Source organism: Capra hircus, chromosome 5 (assembly GCF_001704415.2).
Source record: "Capra hircus breed San Clemente chromosome 5, ASM170441v1, whole genome shotgun sequence".
Taxonomy (NCBI): domain Eukaryota; kingdom Metazoa; phylum Chordata; class Mammalia; order Artiodactyla; family Bovidae; genus Capra; species Capra hircus.
Window position 1 is genome coordinate 5,624,977 of NC_030812.1, and position 20,025 is coordinate 5,645,001.

The 20,025-nt window shown below is 36.1% G+C and overlaps 1 protein-coding gene across 5 annotated transcripts in view; it reads right to left on the reverse strand.

Annotated features, from left to right (window-relative positions):
* Window positions 1-20,025, reverse strand: part of OSBPL8 (oxysterol binding protein like 8) — a 166,558-nt gene continuing 146,533 nt past the window's right edge. For 4 of the 5 annotated variants that reach the window (XM_018047583.1, XM_018047581.1, XM_018047582.1 and 1 more), the window contains 8 exons: window positions 17,929-18,026; window positions 15,958-16,047; window positions 14,616-14,752; window positions 12,435-12,620; window positions 11,996-12,083; window positions 8,223-8,328; window positions 6,390-6,492; window positions 1-4,182 (listed from right to left, as the gene is read on the reverse strand). In XM_018047583.1, the coding sequence (XP_017903072.1) occupies window positions 4,050-4,182; window positions 6,390-6,492; window positions 8,223-8,328; window positions 11,996-12,083; window positions 12,435-12,620; window positions 14,616-14,752; window positions 15,958-16,047; window positions 17,929-18,026 (941 nt within the window). In that variant the 3' untranslated portion in view covers window positions 1-4,049. The remainder of the gene's footprint in view (window positions 4,183-6,389; window positions 6,493-8,222; window positions 8,329-11,995; window positions 12,084-12,434; window positions 12,621-14,615; window positions 14,753-15,957; window positions 16,048-17,928; window positions 18,027-20,025) is intronic. The other variant, XM_018047580.1, reaches the window with a different exon arrangement.

Sequence of the window (20,025 nt, forward strand, 5' to 3'; positions counted from 1 at the left end):
TCTTTTTAAAAATTTTATTTAGAATGCCTAGTTGAAGTTAGCATCATTTTACAGATCATTAGAAAAATTCAATTCTTTTGTCTCTGCAAACATTTATAATAGGTTAGGAGTAACAGATTAGAAATGTAACACATTACAAAACAGTTGCCTATGACTATCTGTCCATTTACTATGCACCTGAAGGAAAATAACTTGACAGTGTGCTGTACTTACACTGCAGATAACATACTCTTATTCTATTTTACAAAACTGACCAGTGTTTGAATTTATAAATGATCATTAAACAGGATATTTAACTTAGACATATAGGTAACATGCTAAAAAGTAAAAAATTTCAACTGAAGTTGTGTGGCTCATTAGTTCAAATGTTTCATGGCATTTTTTCTTTAAGTATTGTAATTCTCAAATGATTTTTCATGATAAATTCAGAAAGAAAATTTTCTAAATATTTTATAAAGTATATTCACATTCATTTTGTCACGGGTTTCTTGTGGCTCTTCTAAATATATTAATCATATTAAGGAGACACTGGTCCTATTCAATTTTAACAGTCCATCTTCAATTAAAACTGTAACAAAACAAACAGCATGTTAAGAGTAACAAAAAGTAAATTAAACATACTAAATTCACACCATAGATAAAATAAAGCCAAATTACATAATAGTGGCAGGTTATACAGGTTAAAGAATCTTTTTCCACATAGTCAAATAAGATAGCAGTTCAAATGTAAACTTAGTGATCTGTGTGGGATTCCTCCCCTCTCAGCTATGGTTCAAACTGGAAAATTTGGTATAAATGTTGATTTTAATATTTCTGTGCATTTAACATAATTCAAAATAATTTGCAGCGTCATGTATGGCTCATCAGTATCACTGTATGTCAAACAAAAAACCCCCAAATATATTCACTGTTCATTAGAAATGTGAAACACTGGAAAAAATGGAATTCTATACATTTGTTTCCTTAAATATTTGACCAAGATATTCTTCAAAAAGTTAAAACTGCCTTCTCCACATAATTTTGTGTACATATGGCACGAGTTGACACCCTAAAACAGTGTGAATTCCATCGAAAAGGCACTGTTTAACAATACTCAGAATAACCTGACAAGTCTACTTCAGTGACGTGTGAAAGTGAAGAATATATTTGAGAAGGTAGATGGACAAACCCTTATAAAAAAAGTACAGCGTTACTGTTTAAATATACTATAGCTATATCAAAGGAAATAAAGTGCCACAGAGAAATGACCCTTTTATGACAATTAAGCCTATAAACACTTTGAACCATATTACAGTTCTGTAACACAAAAATGACAAAAATTATTTTCTTAAAGGCACAAAAGCATGAATACTAAATGAGAGTTGTATTTTACAAGGCCAACTTTTTCAATGGAATGGTAACAAAAATTACACTGTACCTTTATAAGTAATACAAAAAAAGTAGTAATATGAAATACAAATGAAATATCTATCACTGAAACTTACTTATATCACACACCCTATTTATTGTCTTTTCGTGGGCCAGCTACATCTCACTAAATGGTGGATAACTGAAGGCATAGTATATTTAATAACTAAAACAAAAACCCACATGTCAATAACTATTACTTATTTAAATTTTCCAGTGAAAAAATAAACTTTTTGATCAAATGAAAAAAGAAAAAAAAAAACTGGTTATAGGTCTTAAATCCTAGAAACCATCATGAGACTCTCAGATAACTGGGAACTGTAAATCACAATTTTTATGAGTCCATGTGTGAAGATTAATCTCAGGCAGAGAACATTCAAAGTCAATTACACATATGGCTAAATACAAAGTTCATTATGTGTTTTAAAGGATTCACATACTAAGCCTAGTATAAGAACTGATCTAAAACTAAGCCACCAATTCCTGAGTTTTGTATTCAGTTCACAGAAAGGAACTCATATAACTAAAAGCGTCAGACTATTAGATTAGACATATGTTTTTAGTGTATAAGAAACAGCATGAGTAACCCTGGTCTTTCTCATGAAATAGTTTTTGACTCCTGGGATAATAAGAACCCATAACATTCACCCTAACAAGAAAGTTTTAAAAATAAGGAAAACAACTCCCTCTCTAGTCTTAGAGGATAACCATACAAACAAAACACTAAGACCAAATGAAAGTGACATCAAGTAGATAAGCCTAAAGCCCCACAAGGGAGTTTACCAACAAAAAAAACTTAAGTTTTCAGGGTTTAAAGATGAAATTATCGTTGTGATCTGCCAATCAACTTACATAAATTAATTCTAATTTAAGCCATAAAAAAGGACCGAGTTGTACAATATTTACAAAATATATATTAATGAACAGGCAGTTGAGCATAATATTGGTAACAGAGGACAAAAATGATGTCAACAAGTATGAGATACAAACAGAACCCACCTGTTTAGTGTAGTCATACCTAGGCTTATATTGGGTATAGGTGTATCTTATTTATGCATAATCTACTTAAAAAACATTTTCACAATTATTGTTTTGCCAAAAATACATGAGAAACGGCTCCTCATAAAACCTAAGGAGACTAAAGATCACTATATTGGTTAGGAGGAACAAAGCAGGCTCTTCTTATCATTTTCGGTTTTTAATAATTTAGTAATCTTTCCTTTATTGTATGCTTAGCATGGCCTAAACATTGACTATAACTTCACTAGTGTCTCACAGTCTCTTCTTAGTCAAGGGCAAATGTAGCCAGAGCAATTATTTCCTCTCTGACCTTCATTTTCATTCCAAAATCTACTTTTGGAATTCTAAGATACCTAAAGTAAAAATATTAAACTGAAAAAAAATTTAGGGAAAATGTTTGCCTGAGCCTGTACAAAATGAACCTTGAGGAATTGTAGTTTTGCCCCAGACTGCAGTTACTGAGAGCAAAGGGGAACAGAGAATTAAACTTCGGAACTTGATGCTCTTCTTAGATGCTCAACTTACTGCACATTTTAAAGAAACCAATTTTAAAATGCATAATTACCACCACACTAAGTGTCTTTTCTTATCACTCTTCTCTTACTTGGCTTTTGAAGTAAAATATGGGATATAAATATATATATATATATATATATTTTCTATTCTACTGTTTCACTGAACACACCAGAATCTAAATAAAAGCTAAAAAAGGTTTTCATAATGAAAAATCATGATTATCAGCATTTTATATGCCCTACAAACATCTCTAGAATTTAGCCTATGTTATTGGACCAACTGAGTTTAAAAAAATAAAAAAGGACAGCAATCAAGTTTGACCACACTTTTTTCCAGCAAGTGCTTAAGTGGGTAATATGTATGTATGATAAGAAAGATAGAATCAATAGATCCAAGTAGCTGCATACCAGTTTTCTGCTGTTGATATACACATATTTATACTTGTATCTATAAATATTAAATTCTAGGGATTAAAAAAATCTTGTGTAAACTTTTGAAAAAAGCAGTTTGCCACTCTGTCTCAATTTGACCACATATTTTGTTTGTTTTCTGTTTGTAAGAAGACAGTTGAGCTGAATGCCTTGAAAATGATTTTTTTTTTAACAGTACAGTGTGTTGAACTATTTATGCCTAGTATCCCATTATTTCCCATTCTGTAATTCCTTACTGATAAAAGTTTTGTGCCTGTTTTATGAAGAAAATAGATTGTTACATATATAAGATCGATAGCATTTTTGTTACGACTGACATTAATGCTATATATTTCATTACATGAACATACCACAGACTACAAAGATTACTGTAAGGTATATATAAGACACAATTGTGTATACATGTGGATTCATTATACTCACATGTAGACATATTCTGACAAAAGCTAGAAACATTCTGGCACTTAACACATAGTTCACTTTAATCATCAAATAGAATAGCTCTTGTTTCAGGTCAAGGATAAAAGGTATGGAAAGTCAACACTTCTACATTTATTTCTAAGGTTTTCAGTTTTATAAATATTGTGATGTTTTAATAAAGACCAAACCAACTTCAACATTGGTCCCAGGCCAAATCTGATCATTCCAGTTCGTTAACTCAATTGTAAAGGGCTTCTACTTAAACATGAAGTTTATTACGACTTGAAGCAAAATCAGAAGAAAAATGATGATGTAGTCTTTTTGTTGAAGAAAATAATCCGTGGCAGGTGTGCTTGAAATTAAATGATTTCGAAGAGCCATAATGTTTCTACAAAAATAAGGAACAATAAATGTATTTTTTGTTTATAAAAAAATGATAGCAGAGAAATCACAATTTGATATATGGCCACATAATTCAACTGTATAAAATTCAACTGTGTAAAGTTCAAACATTCACCACCTCCTGAACAGGGAACTGATTATGCTATGTGGAACCACTAGTAGGTTTTGCCTAAATCTGTACTGCACGCTGTATCAAATGCATGACTTGATGATGCCTGTTGAGCATGGCTTCCCCGACGACTCAGTGGGTAAGAAATCTGTCTGCAACGCAGGAGACACAGGAGGTGCAGGTTTGATCCCTGGGCTGGGAAGATGTCCTGGAGAAGGAAATGGCAACCCATTCCACTATTCTTGCCTGGGAAATCCCATGGACAGAGGAGCCAGGTGGGCTACAGTGCAAAGGATTCCAAAGAGTTGGACACGACTGAGTGACTGAGCATGTCAAACATAATTTTTAAAGTTTGCAGACTTTATAATATATCACCTTCTTTGTTATCACAGTGGTTTTAAAACAAAAATTTTGCCTCTCAGTTGGTCCACTAAGGTTCTTTTATCTTTCTTTAGGGAGACAAAGGTAGAGATGGAGAAAAAGCCTTTATTTATCACGAAAAAACCAAATTTTATGATATTTCTAACTTGAAGAATGCTTGGTAGGCATTTCATATGCTAACAAAAATAAAATGTTAATTTAGTCACAATACAAGCTTACATTATCCTAGTGCGACTCTAAATACTTTGCCTAAAACAAGCTGATTAGTGAAGATGTTTTCTTTTTATGACTTCTTTTAAAGTGTTTTCCCAGTATAGAAGAAGAATGGAGGCAAAATGAACAAGTAGGCTCATTAATTTATAAATATAATTAAATTAGGAAATGCGATCACTTATATAAGGACTGATGATACCAAGATGCAAAAGCCATGCTCCCTGCTCTAAAAGAGCTCACAGTCCCATTGGGGTGGAGTGGGAGTAGGTAAACAGACACAGTGAGCAACTCTGCAGTACAGTAAGCACCCAGAAAGACTAATGGGAACCACACACGCCAAGTGGAAGCGTTAGAAACTCTGGGGGCGGAGAGGATGAGTGATCAGAAATGTTACAGAAAGAGTAGCATTTGAATTATATTCTGAAGGATAAACAGGGATTTTCTTGAAGGGCAAGGTGGGAGGAAAGGCAGTTTAAAAAGTAGATTCACTGTGGGTAAAGATCCAAAGACAAAAGTGTTAAGTCACTCAGCCATGTCCAACTCTTTGCAATCCGATGGACTGTAGCCCACAAGGTTCCTCTGTCAATGGAATTCTCCAGGCAAGAATACTAAAGTGGGTTGCTATTCCCTTCTCCAGAGGATCTTCCCAACTTGGGGATCAAACCTAGGTCTCCTGCATTGCAGGAAGATTCTTTATCATCTGAACCACTAGAGAAGCCCCTATATGAAAGGGCACACTATATTCTGGAGATGTGGGAAGTTTCATAGGACTAGAACACAGGGTCAGTGTAGAGGAATGGCAAGAGATGAGGCTGAAAACAGCAACTAAATATAAGCTACAAAATCACCAAGAACAGAATAAATATCTTAAAAAAAAAAATCTCCCAGAACAGCTCGCACTGAGTGCTGAATACACAAAAGCAGGTTGGCTAATATAAAAAAGTTTAACATCTGTTATAGCAATGGGATACAACCAATCTGAACTGGTGCTGGCCTTAGTGATAGATAGGAACCTTCTTCCCTCCCCTAGGTGTTACAACCTTTCGGTGCTGGATCATCCGGAGGGGAGTGTGCGGAAATGCAAAGGGAGCACTCAAAGGTCTCATCCACTGTTAAGAATGTATTTCGGTATTTCAACAACTGGTACATCCCAATGACAACTAGCCATGCACAGAGGGCTGTGGAAGCCTTGACGTTCTCAAAGACCATCCCACTTCCATATTTAACTCAGCTACATTCCTAATATGCTACAGCAGTCAGATGAGATTCCAATTCTAGCCTCACAAATGAGACAAAACAACCTCCCTCTCTCCCCCAGTACTTTAGTGCCAAAGGAATTTCCTATGTTTCAGTAATCCGGTGTTAGAAGCCAGGGTTCTGGTTTAGCTTAGCAATGTGATAAAAATGTAAAGTTTGCATATGACTTTCTACATAACAGGATTTTTAACTCCCCTGGACTCAAATGAATAGTCACTGTCAGTAGAGATTACCTTTTAATTTCTTCCTGTGTTTGTTTAATAGATTCAATTGAAGTTTGAATGTCTCCCAGGTCTATCCCTTTCTTTCTTCTTGTACTTGGTTTTACTGATTGAGCTAAAAAGACATTGAGAATAAACACAGTGAAAATAGTGGACATATTTAATTATAAACAATTTACATTTCAGATTAGTGATTCTTATGTAATAAAAATTTTTCTAGACATTATTTTTATGGTTTAGAGACTAACATACTACTCCTAATACTTGGGATTTTTGAAGTTTCAATCATAGTTCAAAACTAAAACACTATAGATATATTACAAGTAACCATAAAGTAGTTAAATTTTGGGTTGAATCAGTTTTATTTTTTAGCCAATTACAATAGACAGAAATATTTCTTTAAAAATACCTATATTAATCTGGGGGAGGTATTACTCTTCTATCTCTTGCCTACTTGTACACATATGAAGAAGTCAGCTTTTTGAGCACCCTTTTCAGTTTTTTAAAATTAATTGTTAATGTTATCTTTATTCCCTTAGTCACTACATTTTAAAACTTTTCTGTTGGTTTTAGTATCTCTTCTACAAATTTTTATTGTCAACCAACAAAGTGTATGGTATTTTTTTTTATCCCTTCAAGTATCCATTCCTTCCTTTCCATTTTTGTTTAGATCTTAATCTCTCTCCAGGTCGCAGCTATATAATTTGTAAACTTGGGATAATAATAATACTCACACTTACACGGTTGTAGTAATGTGTGTTTAAACATCCAGTTTGGCCATGTTAGGTACTGAATAAATGTTAGCTGATACATTATAGGTAATATAGTAGAGTGAATAAGACAATGAATTAAGGAGCCAGAATATCTGCATATATAACATATATATATATACTGCCTTACAGGGTATATGACCTTGGGCAGGTTAACTTGTACCTCAGTTTCCTTTACTGTGAAATGGGAACAACAGCATAAATAATATTCTCCTTTTGAGCACAATGGTACCAATGACTCCTGCTTTTAGAAAAACTATTCATCTTACTCCTCTTTTATCTTGTCTACTCACCTGCATCCCTCAAGCCCAGACTACTATAATCCATTAAAAATCCTAATAATTCATCAGGGTTCCTTTCCCCTAAGAACCTTCCCTCAAACTGAATTCAGCTCTCTTTCCTTTAAACTCTTTACTATTTGTTATCTACTGATTTCTTAGCACTTACCATTTCTTCGTCTCTAGTATTATCGCTGTAAAACAGAGTTCCCCAGCTTAGTGTAAGCTTAGTAAAGACTATGGCTTTAACAAAAAACCTTTATTTTTTCATAACGTCTCAGGCATTATCTTAATCTTTGATTACATCTCAGTGTAGTCCAAGATAGCTTATAAATTACGTGACTTAGAAATGGCACACTTCTTAATTTAGTTCATAATTTTGATAGTTATATTTTTACTTGTCTGTGATTTCTAAACACCACAGTAATTTACTATGAGAATGAAAACCCTCTGAAGCACGAACCGAACCCCAAACTCGAGAAATGGTGGCTGTGCTGCATCTGGGAAGCCATCAGCACTTTTCCAGGAGCTAATAAGGCACAGGAGCCACTACTACTGTGTGGTTCTTGATCTGCGTGCTTCCCCTTTTCCGTTTCTGTGACTTGCCCTTGTGGCTTGGTTTTGAAATTTATCTATAATCTACAAAAGCTTTTCCTGCACATCACCCCATCCCCTACCAAAACTTACAAATCGTCTTGAGTTAATATGAAAAACCATTTTAATATATCACGGTATAGTAATATCCTTTTAAAAATTTAGACTCTTTATAATCAACAGTCCGCAATAAATATTTTTACCTTCACTTCCAGACGAGTCCTGGATATCAGGTTCTGGGGAGGAATAGCCTTTTGCCACTTTCTTCTGTTGCCTGGTTGGTTTATGCTTCATTTTTGGGACACTAACCTGAAAACAAAAAATCATGTTATTATGTGAATTTGTGCTGAATTTTGTAACTAAAGATCAATGTTGTACAACTGTCAAAACTGTTCATGGGCACAATACTTAGAAATAAAAACAAATATGAACCAGTCTAATTAAAACTTAACAAGAGGTGATACTTATACAAAGTATTTAACGTTAACAGGAAATATTAACTTGGCACAAACATTGAAGAGTCCTCCCCACTGCTGATCCCTATACACCCAGCCTCTCCCCCACTAGAAAGATACTCAGTGCTACTAGTCTGTGCATCTTTCAAGACATATTTTCATGCACACACAAACATGCATGCAGATACCCTACTTTTCTAACTGCACAGTTAGTACATCTGGTACAATCAGAAAAGTGCACTGCCATTTCCTACTCCAGGGACCTTCCCAACCCAGGGACTCCACCCATGTCTCCTGCATCGGCAGGCAGCCTCTTTACCACTAGCGCAACCTGGGAAGCCCAAGTTAGCACCTCTAGCTGGATTTTTATTTAACAGTGCTACTTATCCCCAGTTAACTATGCCTTGAAATAATTTTGCAAATCTTACTCATAGGCTTCAAACTGAAATTTGTATAATTTTATTACAGAAAATAACAAAGCAGGTTCTAGATTCAGCCTACACTGTGCCCTCATACTCTAAATCATGGAAACCTAAAATTTTATAACATTTAGAATCCAAATCCACATTCTTAGAGAAGTAGGTCAAATAGTAGTTCAAGAGATTGACATGGCCTGATGCAAAGATAAGGAGGTTGATAAGGCCTGGTGAGAAGTTAATTAAAATGAGACAGGGAGTCAGTAATCTAACTCTCAGTAGACAAAGATTTAATGTGATCAGTAAACTCTACTGTTAGGAAATACATATGCCCTATATGTTGCTATCATGATAGTGTTGTTAAAGGAAGAAACAAAATTTAAAATTTTAAAAAATTATAAATTGAAAACGTGTATATATGTATGTTGCTGCTGCTAAGTCGCTTCAGTTGTGTCCGACTCTGTGCGACCCCACAGACGGCAGCCCACCAGGCTCCCCTGTCCCTGGGATTCTCCAGGCAAGAACACTGGAGTGGGTTGCCATTTCCTTCTCCAATGCATGAAAGTGAAAAGTGAAAGTGAAGTCACTCAGTTGTGTCCGACTCTTAGGACCCCATGGAGTGCAGCCCACCAGGCTCCTCCGTCCACGGGATTTTCCAGGCAAGAGTACTAGAGTGGGGTACCATATACACACCTATACACACACGCACACATTAAAATTTTTTTTGCCATTTTAACCATTTTAGGTATATAATTCAGTTGTATTAAGTGCATTCATAATATTTTACAACCATCACCACTACTTCCAAAACATATTCATTATTCCAAAGACAAACTCTGTAACAATTAAGCAGAAACTCCCTATTCTTTCCTCCCTTCAGTCCCCAGTAACCTCTACTCTTTCTATGAATTTGCTTATTAGATATTTTATATAAGTACAATCAAACAGTATCAATCCTTTTGTGTTTCATTTATTTCATTTAGCATGTTATTTTCAAAGTTAATTCATGATGCAGCATGTATCAGAACTTCACTCCTTTTTAAAATGGCTGAATAATAGCCGGTTGTAAACATATACCACATTTGGTGTATGTTTATCCATCTGTTGACGGACACATGAATTGTTTGTCTTTTGGCTATTGAGCATAATGCTGCAATGAACACTGATGTGCAAGTGTATGTTTGACTCTGTTCTCATTCTTTTGTAGTAAATTGCTGGCTTATACAGCAATTCCATGTTAAGCTTTTTGAGGAACCACCAACTCGTGCTCCAAGCAGCTGCACCACTTCATATGCCCACGGGCAATATATGAGGGTTTCAATTTCTCTACATCCTCTCAACATGTATTTTCTATTTTTAAAATTATTAGCATTCTAGTAGGTGTACAGTGGTACCTAACCTCCTTGTAGTTTTGATTTGCATTTCCCTTATGACTGGATCACAATAAACTGTGGAAAATTCTGAAAGAGATGGGAATACCAGACCACCTGACTTGCCTCCTGAGAAACCTATATGCAGGTCAGGAAGCAACAGTTAGAACTGGACATGGAACAACAGACTGGTTCCAAATAGGAAAAGGAGTACGTCAAGGCTGTATATTGTCACCCTGCTTATTTAACTTCTATGCAGAGTACATCATGAGAAACGCTGGACTGGAAGAAACACAAGTTGGAATTAAGATTGCTGGGAGAAATATCAATAACCTCAGATATGCAGATGACACCACCCTTATGGCAGAAAGTGAAGAGGAACTAAAAAGCCTCTTGATGAAAGTGAAAGAGGAGAGTGAAAAAGTTGGCTTAAAGCTCAACATTCAGAAAATGAAGATCATGGTATCCGGTCCCATCACTTCATGGCAATTAGATGGGGAAACAGTAGAAACAGTGTCAGACTTTATTTTGGGGGGCTCTAAAATCACTGCAGATGGTGATTGCAGCCATGAAATTAAAAGACACTTACTCCTTGGAAGGAAAGTTATGACCAACCTAGATAGCATATTGAAAAGCAGAGACATTACTTTGCCAACAAAGGTCTGTCTAGTCAAGGCTATGGTTTTTCCAGTGGTCAGGTATGGATGTGAGAGTTGGACTGTGAAGAAGGCTGAGCGCTGAAGAATTGATGCGTCTGAACTGTGGTGTTGGAGAAGACTCTTGAGAGTCCCTTGGACTGCAAGGAGATCCAACCAGTCCATTCTGAAGGAGATCAGCCCTGGGATTTCTTTGGAAGGAATGATGCTAAAGCTGAAACTCCAGTACTTTGGCCACCTCACGTGAAGAGTTGACTCATTGGAAAAGACTCTGATGCTGGGAGGGATTGAGGGCAGGAGGAGAAGGGGATGACAGAGGATGAGATGGCTGGATGGCATAACTGACTCGATGGACGCGAGTCTAAGTGAACTCCAGGAGTTGGTGATGGACAGGGAGGCCTGGTGTGCTGCAATTCATGGGGTCGCAAAGAGTCGGACACGACTGAGGGACTGAACTGAACTATGACTAATGATACTGAGCATCTTTTCATGTTTGTTGGACATTTGTCTATCTTCTTTGGAGAAATGTCTATTCAAGTCCTCTGTTCATTTTCTACTTGGAATGCTTGTTTTTGGTTAAGTAATGAGTTCTATAATACCCTAGGTATTAAACTCCTATGAGATCAATTACTGCAAATATTCTCTATTGTCTTTCACTTTGATGTGCATCCTTTGATACACGAAAGTATTGATTTTTATGAAGTTCAATGTATCTATTTCTCCTTGTTCCTCCTGCCTTTAATGTCATTGTGTGTGTGCGTGTGTGTGTGTGTGTGTATCGCTTAATTTAAAAACTATTCATACTAACAATAAAAAAGAATACAGGGCCAAATAAAAGGTTATGAAGATTTACTCCTTTTTTCTTCTAAGAGTTTTATAGTTTTAGCTCTTATTTTAGGTTGTGAATCCATTTGGAGTTAGTCTTATGTATGGTTTGAGGTAGGGGATCCAACTTCACTCTTTTCCATGTGGAAATTCAGAACTATTTACTGAAGACAAAGAAGCAGAGGCAGGGTGGGAGAACTAAAGGGAGCGTGTTCCTGTACGACTGGCAGTCTAATTACTTTCTGAGTACATACCATTGGAGTGCGATGTTTCACTTTGGTCTGGATAACACCATCTTTTTCATACTGTATCATATCATTAAGTGGGTCCCATGGTCGAGTACTACATAAATGAAAAAAACACCACTTGTTTCATGACTAAGCAAAGCACTCAAAAACTTTTTCAGAAACTTCCTATTCTACGATTAGATTTTCAATGGTAATTATAAACTAAGCCATAAAACTAGATCTGTTATATATAATCTTCTGATCCTCAGCTCATTTCATAGGCTAACTATTATCACAGAGTCAAATTTATAATGAACATCAAAGGCAAAATCTCATACTTTGTGTGTGTGTGCGTGTGTGCATGTATCGCTTAATTTAGAAACTATTCATACTAACAATAAAAAACCTAGAAATAAAGGCAAAAAACTATGAGATCTCACTTGTGACACACTCTTTAATCACTTACTCTGCAAACTTGTAATGCCATTCTCCTGTAAGCGAGTCAAGTTCAAATAACCTGCAAGTCCACTCTTCATTTTTCGTTTTCCGCTCTCTGGCAGCCTGTCTTTGAGCTTCTTCTAAAACATACTTTTCTTGAGTCGCTTCTGTTTGGTCTTTGGCATTTATGGCTCGAGTTACCCGCTGCCAGAGTCTAGTTCATGTGCAAAAATAACATTGAGAAAACAACAGAAAATCAAGTCTACGTGGAGTAGGTTTGAGTCCCCTTGAGAGGAAATGATGCCCATGTGGGTTTTTGGCGCTGACAAAGCTAAAGCTCAGACGCTTAGAAACAAGTCAAGATATAAAAAGTAATGCCTTAGATACAGCAGGACAGTGGAGACCAATTTCTTTTCTTGGCAAGAGAAATTTATTACATAAGTTCTTAAATATATGGAAATACATGGTGCTGACCCATGATGATAAAACTCTAGTGAAGGCTCCATAATCTACATTTTTAACGAGCTCCCCAGATGATTCTTGCACATGCTGATTAAGATCCACTGGCCTCAAAGATACAAAAGTGTAACGTCATGCTTTTCAACCTTGGATGCAGGATTTGTCAGGGAATTTAAAAAATCAGAATCTATGGGAGCGGGCCCAAGTATTGTTTTTGTAATGTTTCCCAAGTGATTTTAATGTGCAGCCAGTGTTGAGAATCACTGATTTAACAGAAAAGAATACTTTTCTATTAGAAGTAAAATCTTTTCCCCTATTAAAGTTTAGTTTTATATTAGATACATAAAAATATATCTATATTCTACCCTTCTGGCAAGACAGTATGCTGGGGCTGAAAAAATAAAGGCTATAGAATCAGATAATCCTAGATACACCACCTCTTGGCTGGGGAACTTACAGTTATTTATCTTGTCCAAAACTCATTTTCCTCATCTTAAACATATGTTAAATTATATCCATGTCTTAAAAATAGTCGTATGCCTTAGCAAAGTTTCACTCTTGATGGCGAGCATCATGTGGTTGTAGCAAAACAGAATTTTTTCTTTTAATGTGAAAATTTTTAAGTTGTTATTGAATTTGTTACAATATTGCTTCTGTTTTATTTGTTTATTTTCTTTGGCCACGAAGCATGTGGGACCTTAGTCCCCTGGCCAGGGATCGAATCCACACCCTCTGCACCGGAAGGTCAAGCCTTAACCACTGGACTGCCAGGGAAGTCCCCTGAAACAGAATTTTTAGAATGTGGCAAACTCAGTTTTTGAGTATAGAAGGAAAGTGGATGTAGACTTGAATCCTCATGAGAAGAGAATGATGCGTGTGCAGAAACTCGTACTGGGAAGTCAGCTGGATAATGTATATAAAGTACCTAGTAGACCGTCTTTTAAACAGCAGCCCCCTTCTCCTAACACAAAGAAAGGAATAGAAGAATACAACTGAGCAGTATTATACCATACTTTTGAGGTTCTTCCCTAGTGGCTCAGACAGTAAAGAATCCGCCTGCAATGTAGGAGACCTGGGTTCAATCCCTGGGTTAGGAAGATCCCCGAAGAAGGGAATGGCAACCACTCCAGTAAAGTATACCAGATTGAGCAAGAATTTCATGGTTTAAGAAAAGAAATTATGGCCTTAATTAGTTCCCAACTAGTAAGTCCTCTAGAAGCTGCACATCCAGTGCTGTAATTTTTGTATTTTAGAAAATAAAACAAAAGTAGATTTTGTTCTGCTCCCTCCACCTAGAGTTCCACATGCCTCACCCGGGTGAGAAAACGGCCGGATAAAAACCAAGGATCATTAGTCTCGTATTTTTCTGTCTTTTTAGTTCTCTGATCAGGGATTGAACCTGTGCCCCTTGCACTGGGAGTGAGGAGTGTCAGCCGCTGGGCTGGGAGAGAAGACCTGGTCCCGTAATTTCATGCAAGCAAAAAACAGTTTTTTTTTTTAAATAGGCCCTGAAACAGATAAGAAGAGAAAGGAAACACACAGGAGGCCTTAATTTAGAGCAGAAGAGCAGCATGGTTTGTACTGTAATTACTTGATATTCACATACACCAAAATAAAATCCTGTCACATCCCACAAATAGTAAACTACTTTGTTGAATTCAAACAGAAAAAGTGATCACACTGTTGAGGGATTAAAAGGAAAAAAACTCTTTGGGTTTTCATGAAGTTAACTGAAAAATGGTATACTTACTTCTCTGATTCAAAATCCCCCTGCTCTTCAAATTTTACAGTGTGCCTTATTAATCGCCACTGCTTGATGTCTGGTGTTGGATTCCAGAAGACCTCTGAATTATCAGTCTTTTTGTCAGTAATAAAAACTTCACTATCCTATATTTAAAGATATTAAAAATTAACGTAGAGAATTGTCTTTATTTAAAAGGGAATTATGTAGTTCAGTAATAACCATTTCTTCTTGACCCTTAATCCCAGTAAAACACATTTCTAAAACAAATACAACAAGTACTTTTCTAAAAGCCCCAAATCTCTTGTTATGAAAACATTAAGATTAAATATGTAATACTTGTCCTTAAAAGTCTGGTTGAACAGGCAAAAAGTTCGTGAGTTTTCACAAGTTTCACTTAATCCTCTGAATTGTCAAAGCAGCACAGTGTTTGCTCTAGTTACTGTAGACCAGTATGAGATGCTGCAGACCATCTGCGTATTCAATACATGCAGAAAAAGCTAAGAGCGTTTCTTGCATTAAAAATCTGAGCACAATCTCATAAATTTCATTTTTTAAAAAGAGTTCTATCTTTTTTCCAAATATTCAGATAGAAGTAAATTCTAAAAATAACAGAGCATTGTGACCTCTAAGTTGAGTTTTTAGGTCCATCTTCAAAGCCATATTTCCCATCATTTTCTGATTATAATGCAGAAAAAAGCATATACTAGAGTTAACAGTGAGAATGCATTTGGCATTAGCATGATATGATCCTTTTTAAAATTAATTTAATATGTTCCTCTTAGAAAAATTACATAAATGTGAATTTAGGTCATCAGAGAAGTAAATAGAAGCCACTGCTGTCAAAAAACATTGTATCTTTTCCAAGCTCCTCAGAAGGAACTAGAACTCTTACTGGAAACGCCTCTTCTGGTGAGAGGCAGTATACTGCGGTGTATAAGCACAGCCCTGGAACCAGTGTCTAGGCTGGGAATCTTACTTCACCACTCTGAACAAATTATTTAAATTCTTGTGCTCAGTGTCCTCCTCTCTAAAATGGAGACAAAATAGTAACACTCACCTCATAGGATCACTATATTAAATAAGTTTATATAAGTAACGTTTTTAAACAATGCACTCCATAATAGGCGATATAAATGTGTCAGCTACTTTTATTGATTTAAGGTTTTAGAAAGCTCAAATATTAAACTAAATATTATTGATAACAGCAATACCAAAATATTTAAGTTGAAGCTTATGTTGAATAGTCACGCTTTTAGAAATGGAATAAGTGAACTTATAAAATCTGATGTTTACTTTTTTCCCACTGAATAAAATGCTTTTTGTAAAGCAAAAATATAAAAATACTTACCCAATGTCCTTCCAAAGTAGCTAGTACTTCTTTTCCCAATTTTAGTTTACCTGATATTTGATTAACACAGTCACTACTACCTAGAAATGGCTTTTAAAAGAAAAAATGTTGAAGAAACATTTTACTTTTAATATACTTACATACAATGTAGACAAAAAAAACAAAAACAAAAAACTAACTGAAAAAGTAACTGTATAACTATACAGTGCTGTTGAGGCACAAATGGTGAAATACTGACTCAAATTTTAGTGAGAAATATTCAGGAAAAATTGTAAATTTATTGCTGTGTGTAAACAGACAAAAGCAGACTGTAAAGGTCCAAGGAAACACACTACGAAGCTAACACTGAGACAACTGGCTCGTGTCCTGAGCGCTCTCGACTCCAGACCGCACTCTATCAACACAACAACAACTCAGTAAACATAAGAGACTTAACTCATATATTTAACAGGAACTCCTTTAAAACAAACCAATAGAACAACAACCAAAACACTTCTGAAATTCAATTAGAAGAAATACATTTTGAGTCACTATATTGCCTTACTGATGTCTGTCCTGACAAAATTTTGATGCTCCAATCTAATCCTTAAAGATGTCATAAATTACTTAAGACCTCGTCAGTCATGATTTTCAGTACTGTTTGCTAAGAAGGAAAAAAAATCAAAGGGCACTGCATCAGATAATACTTAAAGAGATCTTTTTTATTAGAGTAAAGCTGCTGATCTACTGGAATTCATCATAGCTGATACTTACAACTAATACTTGGTTGTAAGCATTAAATAATTCATAGAAATATTTTTATCTAAAAATAATGCTGTGCTACATCAACAAATGATACTGTGAAAGGATCTTAAATTTCCTTGCCATGCTGTGGCAGACAGAATTTTCCAAAGATGACCTCAACTATATCTCCCCTCCCTCTTCAGCCCACATGCTCTTCCTCAATGAGAGCCTGGCATCCATCCTCTCACTGAGCAATGAGGTCTATATCCCTTCCCCTTGAATTTAGGTGGGTTTGTAACTCGTCAACTAGTAGAGAATGGTGGAAATGATGTAATTTGAATTCTGAGTGTATCTTCTGCCTTGCTCACAAGGACACTTGTGCTTGGAATCCTGAGCCAAGTAGAAGTCTAACTATCTTGAAGTTGCCTTGATGTGAGGAACACAAGGTCACAGCTCAGATCTGCAGTCCCAGTCTTTCGGTCACTTCAACATTACTTACATGTCATCAGTCATGTAAGTGATGAGCTTTCAGATGTATCCAGCCCCCAACTGTTAAGTCTCTCAGAGCCTGCGTAACTGTTGCCCCAGGCCTAATGCAGCAGAGACAAGCCATCCCCAATATGCCCTGTCCAAATTCCTGGCCCATAGAACCACTAAGAAACAGAACATAGTTGTTTCTAAGCTTGCAAATTTCAGAATATGTTAAGTCAGAAATAATAAGTAATACAAATCCTTTAATTACACAGCTATAGCTCAAGCTGATACATACTTCTTTTCAGATATATACTTTTTGGTACTCTGTAAAGCAATGCTTCAATTTAATAAGAAATTTCCATTCATTTTCTTCTTAAATTTCCTATGGACTTACCTGATAGCTCAGTTGGTAAAGAATCTGCCTGCAATGCAGGAGACCCCAGTCGATTCCTATGTTGGGAAGATCCCCGGAGAAGGGATAGGCTACCCACTCCAGTATTCTGCCCTGGAGAATTCCATGGACTATATAGTTCATGGGGTTGCAAAGAGTCGCACAGGACTGAGAGACTTTCACTCACTCATTCACTTGCCAACAGTTTTATTAACTAAGAAAATCCAGCTTTCTATTGATTTGAATCTTCCAAGGCTGCCTTTTCATGAATTCTGTGTTCTTATAGTTAGTTTTCAATTAGGAACAAAATTGTGCTTTTTGTTCAATATTTATAGCATAGCTCCTCTTTAACTAGGTGACACCTCCTATCACTCTCTACTAACCTTTAGTTTGAATTCAAGTATTGCACTGTATCCAGTTTTTTGACATGTAATATTGACTGTTCCACCAAGCTCCAGCGTCATTGTGCCATAAAGAATTCCTAAAGAAAAAAAAAACACAATTTTGATAAAAGTTTGAAGAGAGAGGCAATGGCTTATCACAAGCAGAACTTTATAATTTAATCTCCTTCTGGTAGAAACTAATAATTCAAGAGGATTCTATCCTATCCAATAACAACCTATAATACACACACAAAGTTGGTTTTGAAGGATTTAAAAAGATAACAGTTGATCCACATTATCTGCAGATTCTACATTTGCAAATTAATACTCTCACTAAAATACCTTTTTCTTCTTTTTTTTTTCAAGCTGTACCACACAGCATGTAGGATCTCAGTTTCCAGTTCCCCGACTAAGGATCAAACCCATGCGCCCTGTAGTGAAAGTCAAAGTCCTGACCAGGGAATTCCCTATTCCTACCAGGGAATTCCCTTTTCTCACCAAAATAAGTTAGGAGTCCCTACCCAGAGCATTTTTTATTTTTGTAGTCATTCATGGATGTGTGCAGAGTGGTGAAATATTTGAGTTGTCCAATGTGCACACTGGAGATGAAGTCAAACAATGCGAGACGCTGACTTCTGGTTTCACTGCTCATGCAGAGTCTTCTATGCAGTGTATTCAGTGCCACATTTTCGTGCTTCTTGTGGGTGATTTTACTATTTACAATCCCCCAAATGTAGTGCTAAAGTGCTCTCTGGTGTTCCTAAGCACAGAAGACTGTGATGTGCCTCATAGGGCAAATCGTGCGTTAATGCTTGGTTTAGGCATGCGTTATAGTGCTGCTGGCTATTAATTCAATGTTAATGAATCAAAAACATATACCACGAGAAAGAAAGCAATCCTTGTCTGGAAAGAATCTGCCTGCCATGCGGGAAACCTGGGTTTGATCCCTGGGTTGGAAGATCCCCTGGAGGAGGGCATAGCTCCACTCCAGGATTCTTGCCTGGAGAATCCCCATGGACAGAGGAGCCTGGCAGGCTCCAGGGCGTGGGGTCGCACATGACTGAGCGACTAAGCACACAAATAAAAACAAAGTTATGTTTTGACTGGGTGATGAGAATAAGGAGACAGAAGGCTCACGAGAACCTCACCATGTGTTTCCTCTAGGAGCAATAGTTTGGCATTCATTAATTCAGTGTTATGGTGACGTTATAAAAAATAAGTACGTAAGATAAATTTAAAAATCTCCCCATTTTGGCACTTTACTAAAAGCTGGGGGAAATTCTGAGTTTGATGAGTTAAACAGGCTGTGTGTGTGTGTGTGTATGTTCTTGGACTAAATTCTTTTTCCCCCATGTTTATCATTTCCATAGTTTGTATATTTTTACCATGTATGCACAGAAACTATATAAACTCATTTTGCATACAATCATACTATGACAGGTCTTCTTCAATTTGATTTTTTAAACATTTCAGATAGAATTTTTAAAAATTTAAAAATTTTCATACAATTTTTGAAGATTATTTTCCATTTACAGTTATTAGAAAATCTTGGTTATTTTCCCCATGTGGCATACACATCCTTGAGCCTATCTTACACCCAATAGCTGTGCCCTCTACTTCCCTACCACTAAAATCCACTCCAACTGGTAACCACTAGTTTGTTCTCTATATCTGCCAATCTGCTTTTTTTTGTTATATTCACTAGTTTGTTGTATTTTTTAGATTCCATGTACAAGTGATACACTGTATTTGTCCTTCTCTACCTGACTTTACTTCTTAGCATAATGCCTTCCAAGCTGGACTAAACTCCCATGGCAGTCTTTAATATGCAAATACACAATGCTAATTCTCAAGACAGGAACAGACTATGCAATGTTTCCAAGTTATTTGACTGTGGAATTCCTGCTTTATAAAATAATGTGAGACTATTGATTTAGGGAACAGATCTTAGAAAATATATACAAAGGTAGAAAATAACAACTTCCTCCTTTACAAGAGGCTATAATTTCCTCTTTTTTCCCTGCAATATAAACCATGCTATGAAAAGTCTTCCCTGTTGCTATTTAGGTCTGGCATCAGGTATTCATCTACATAAAA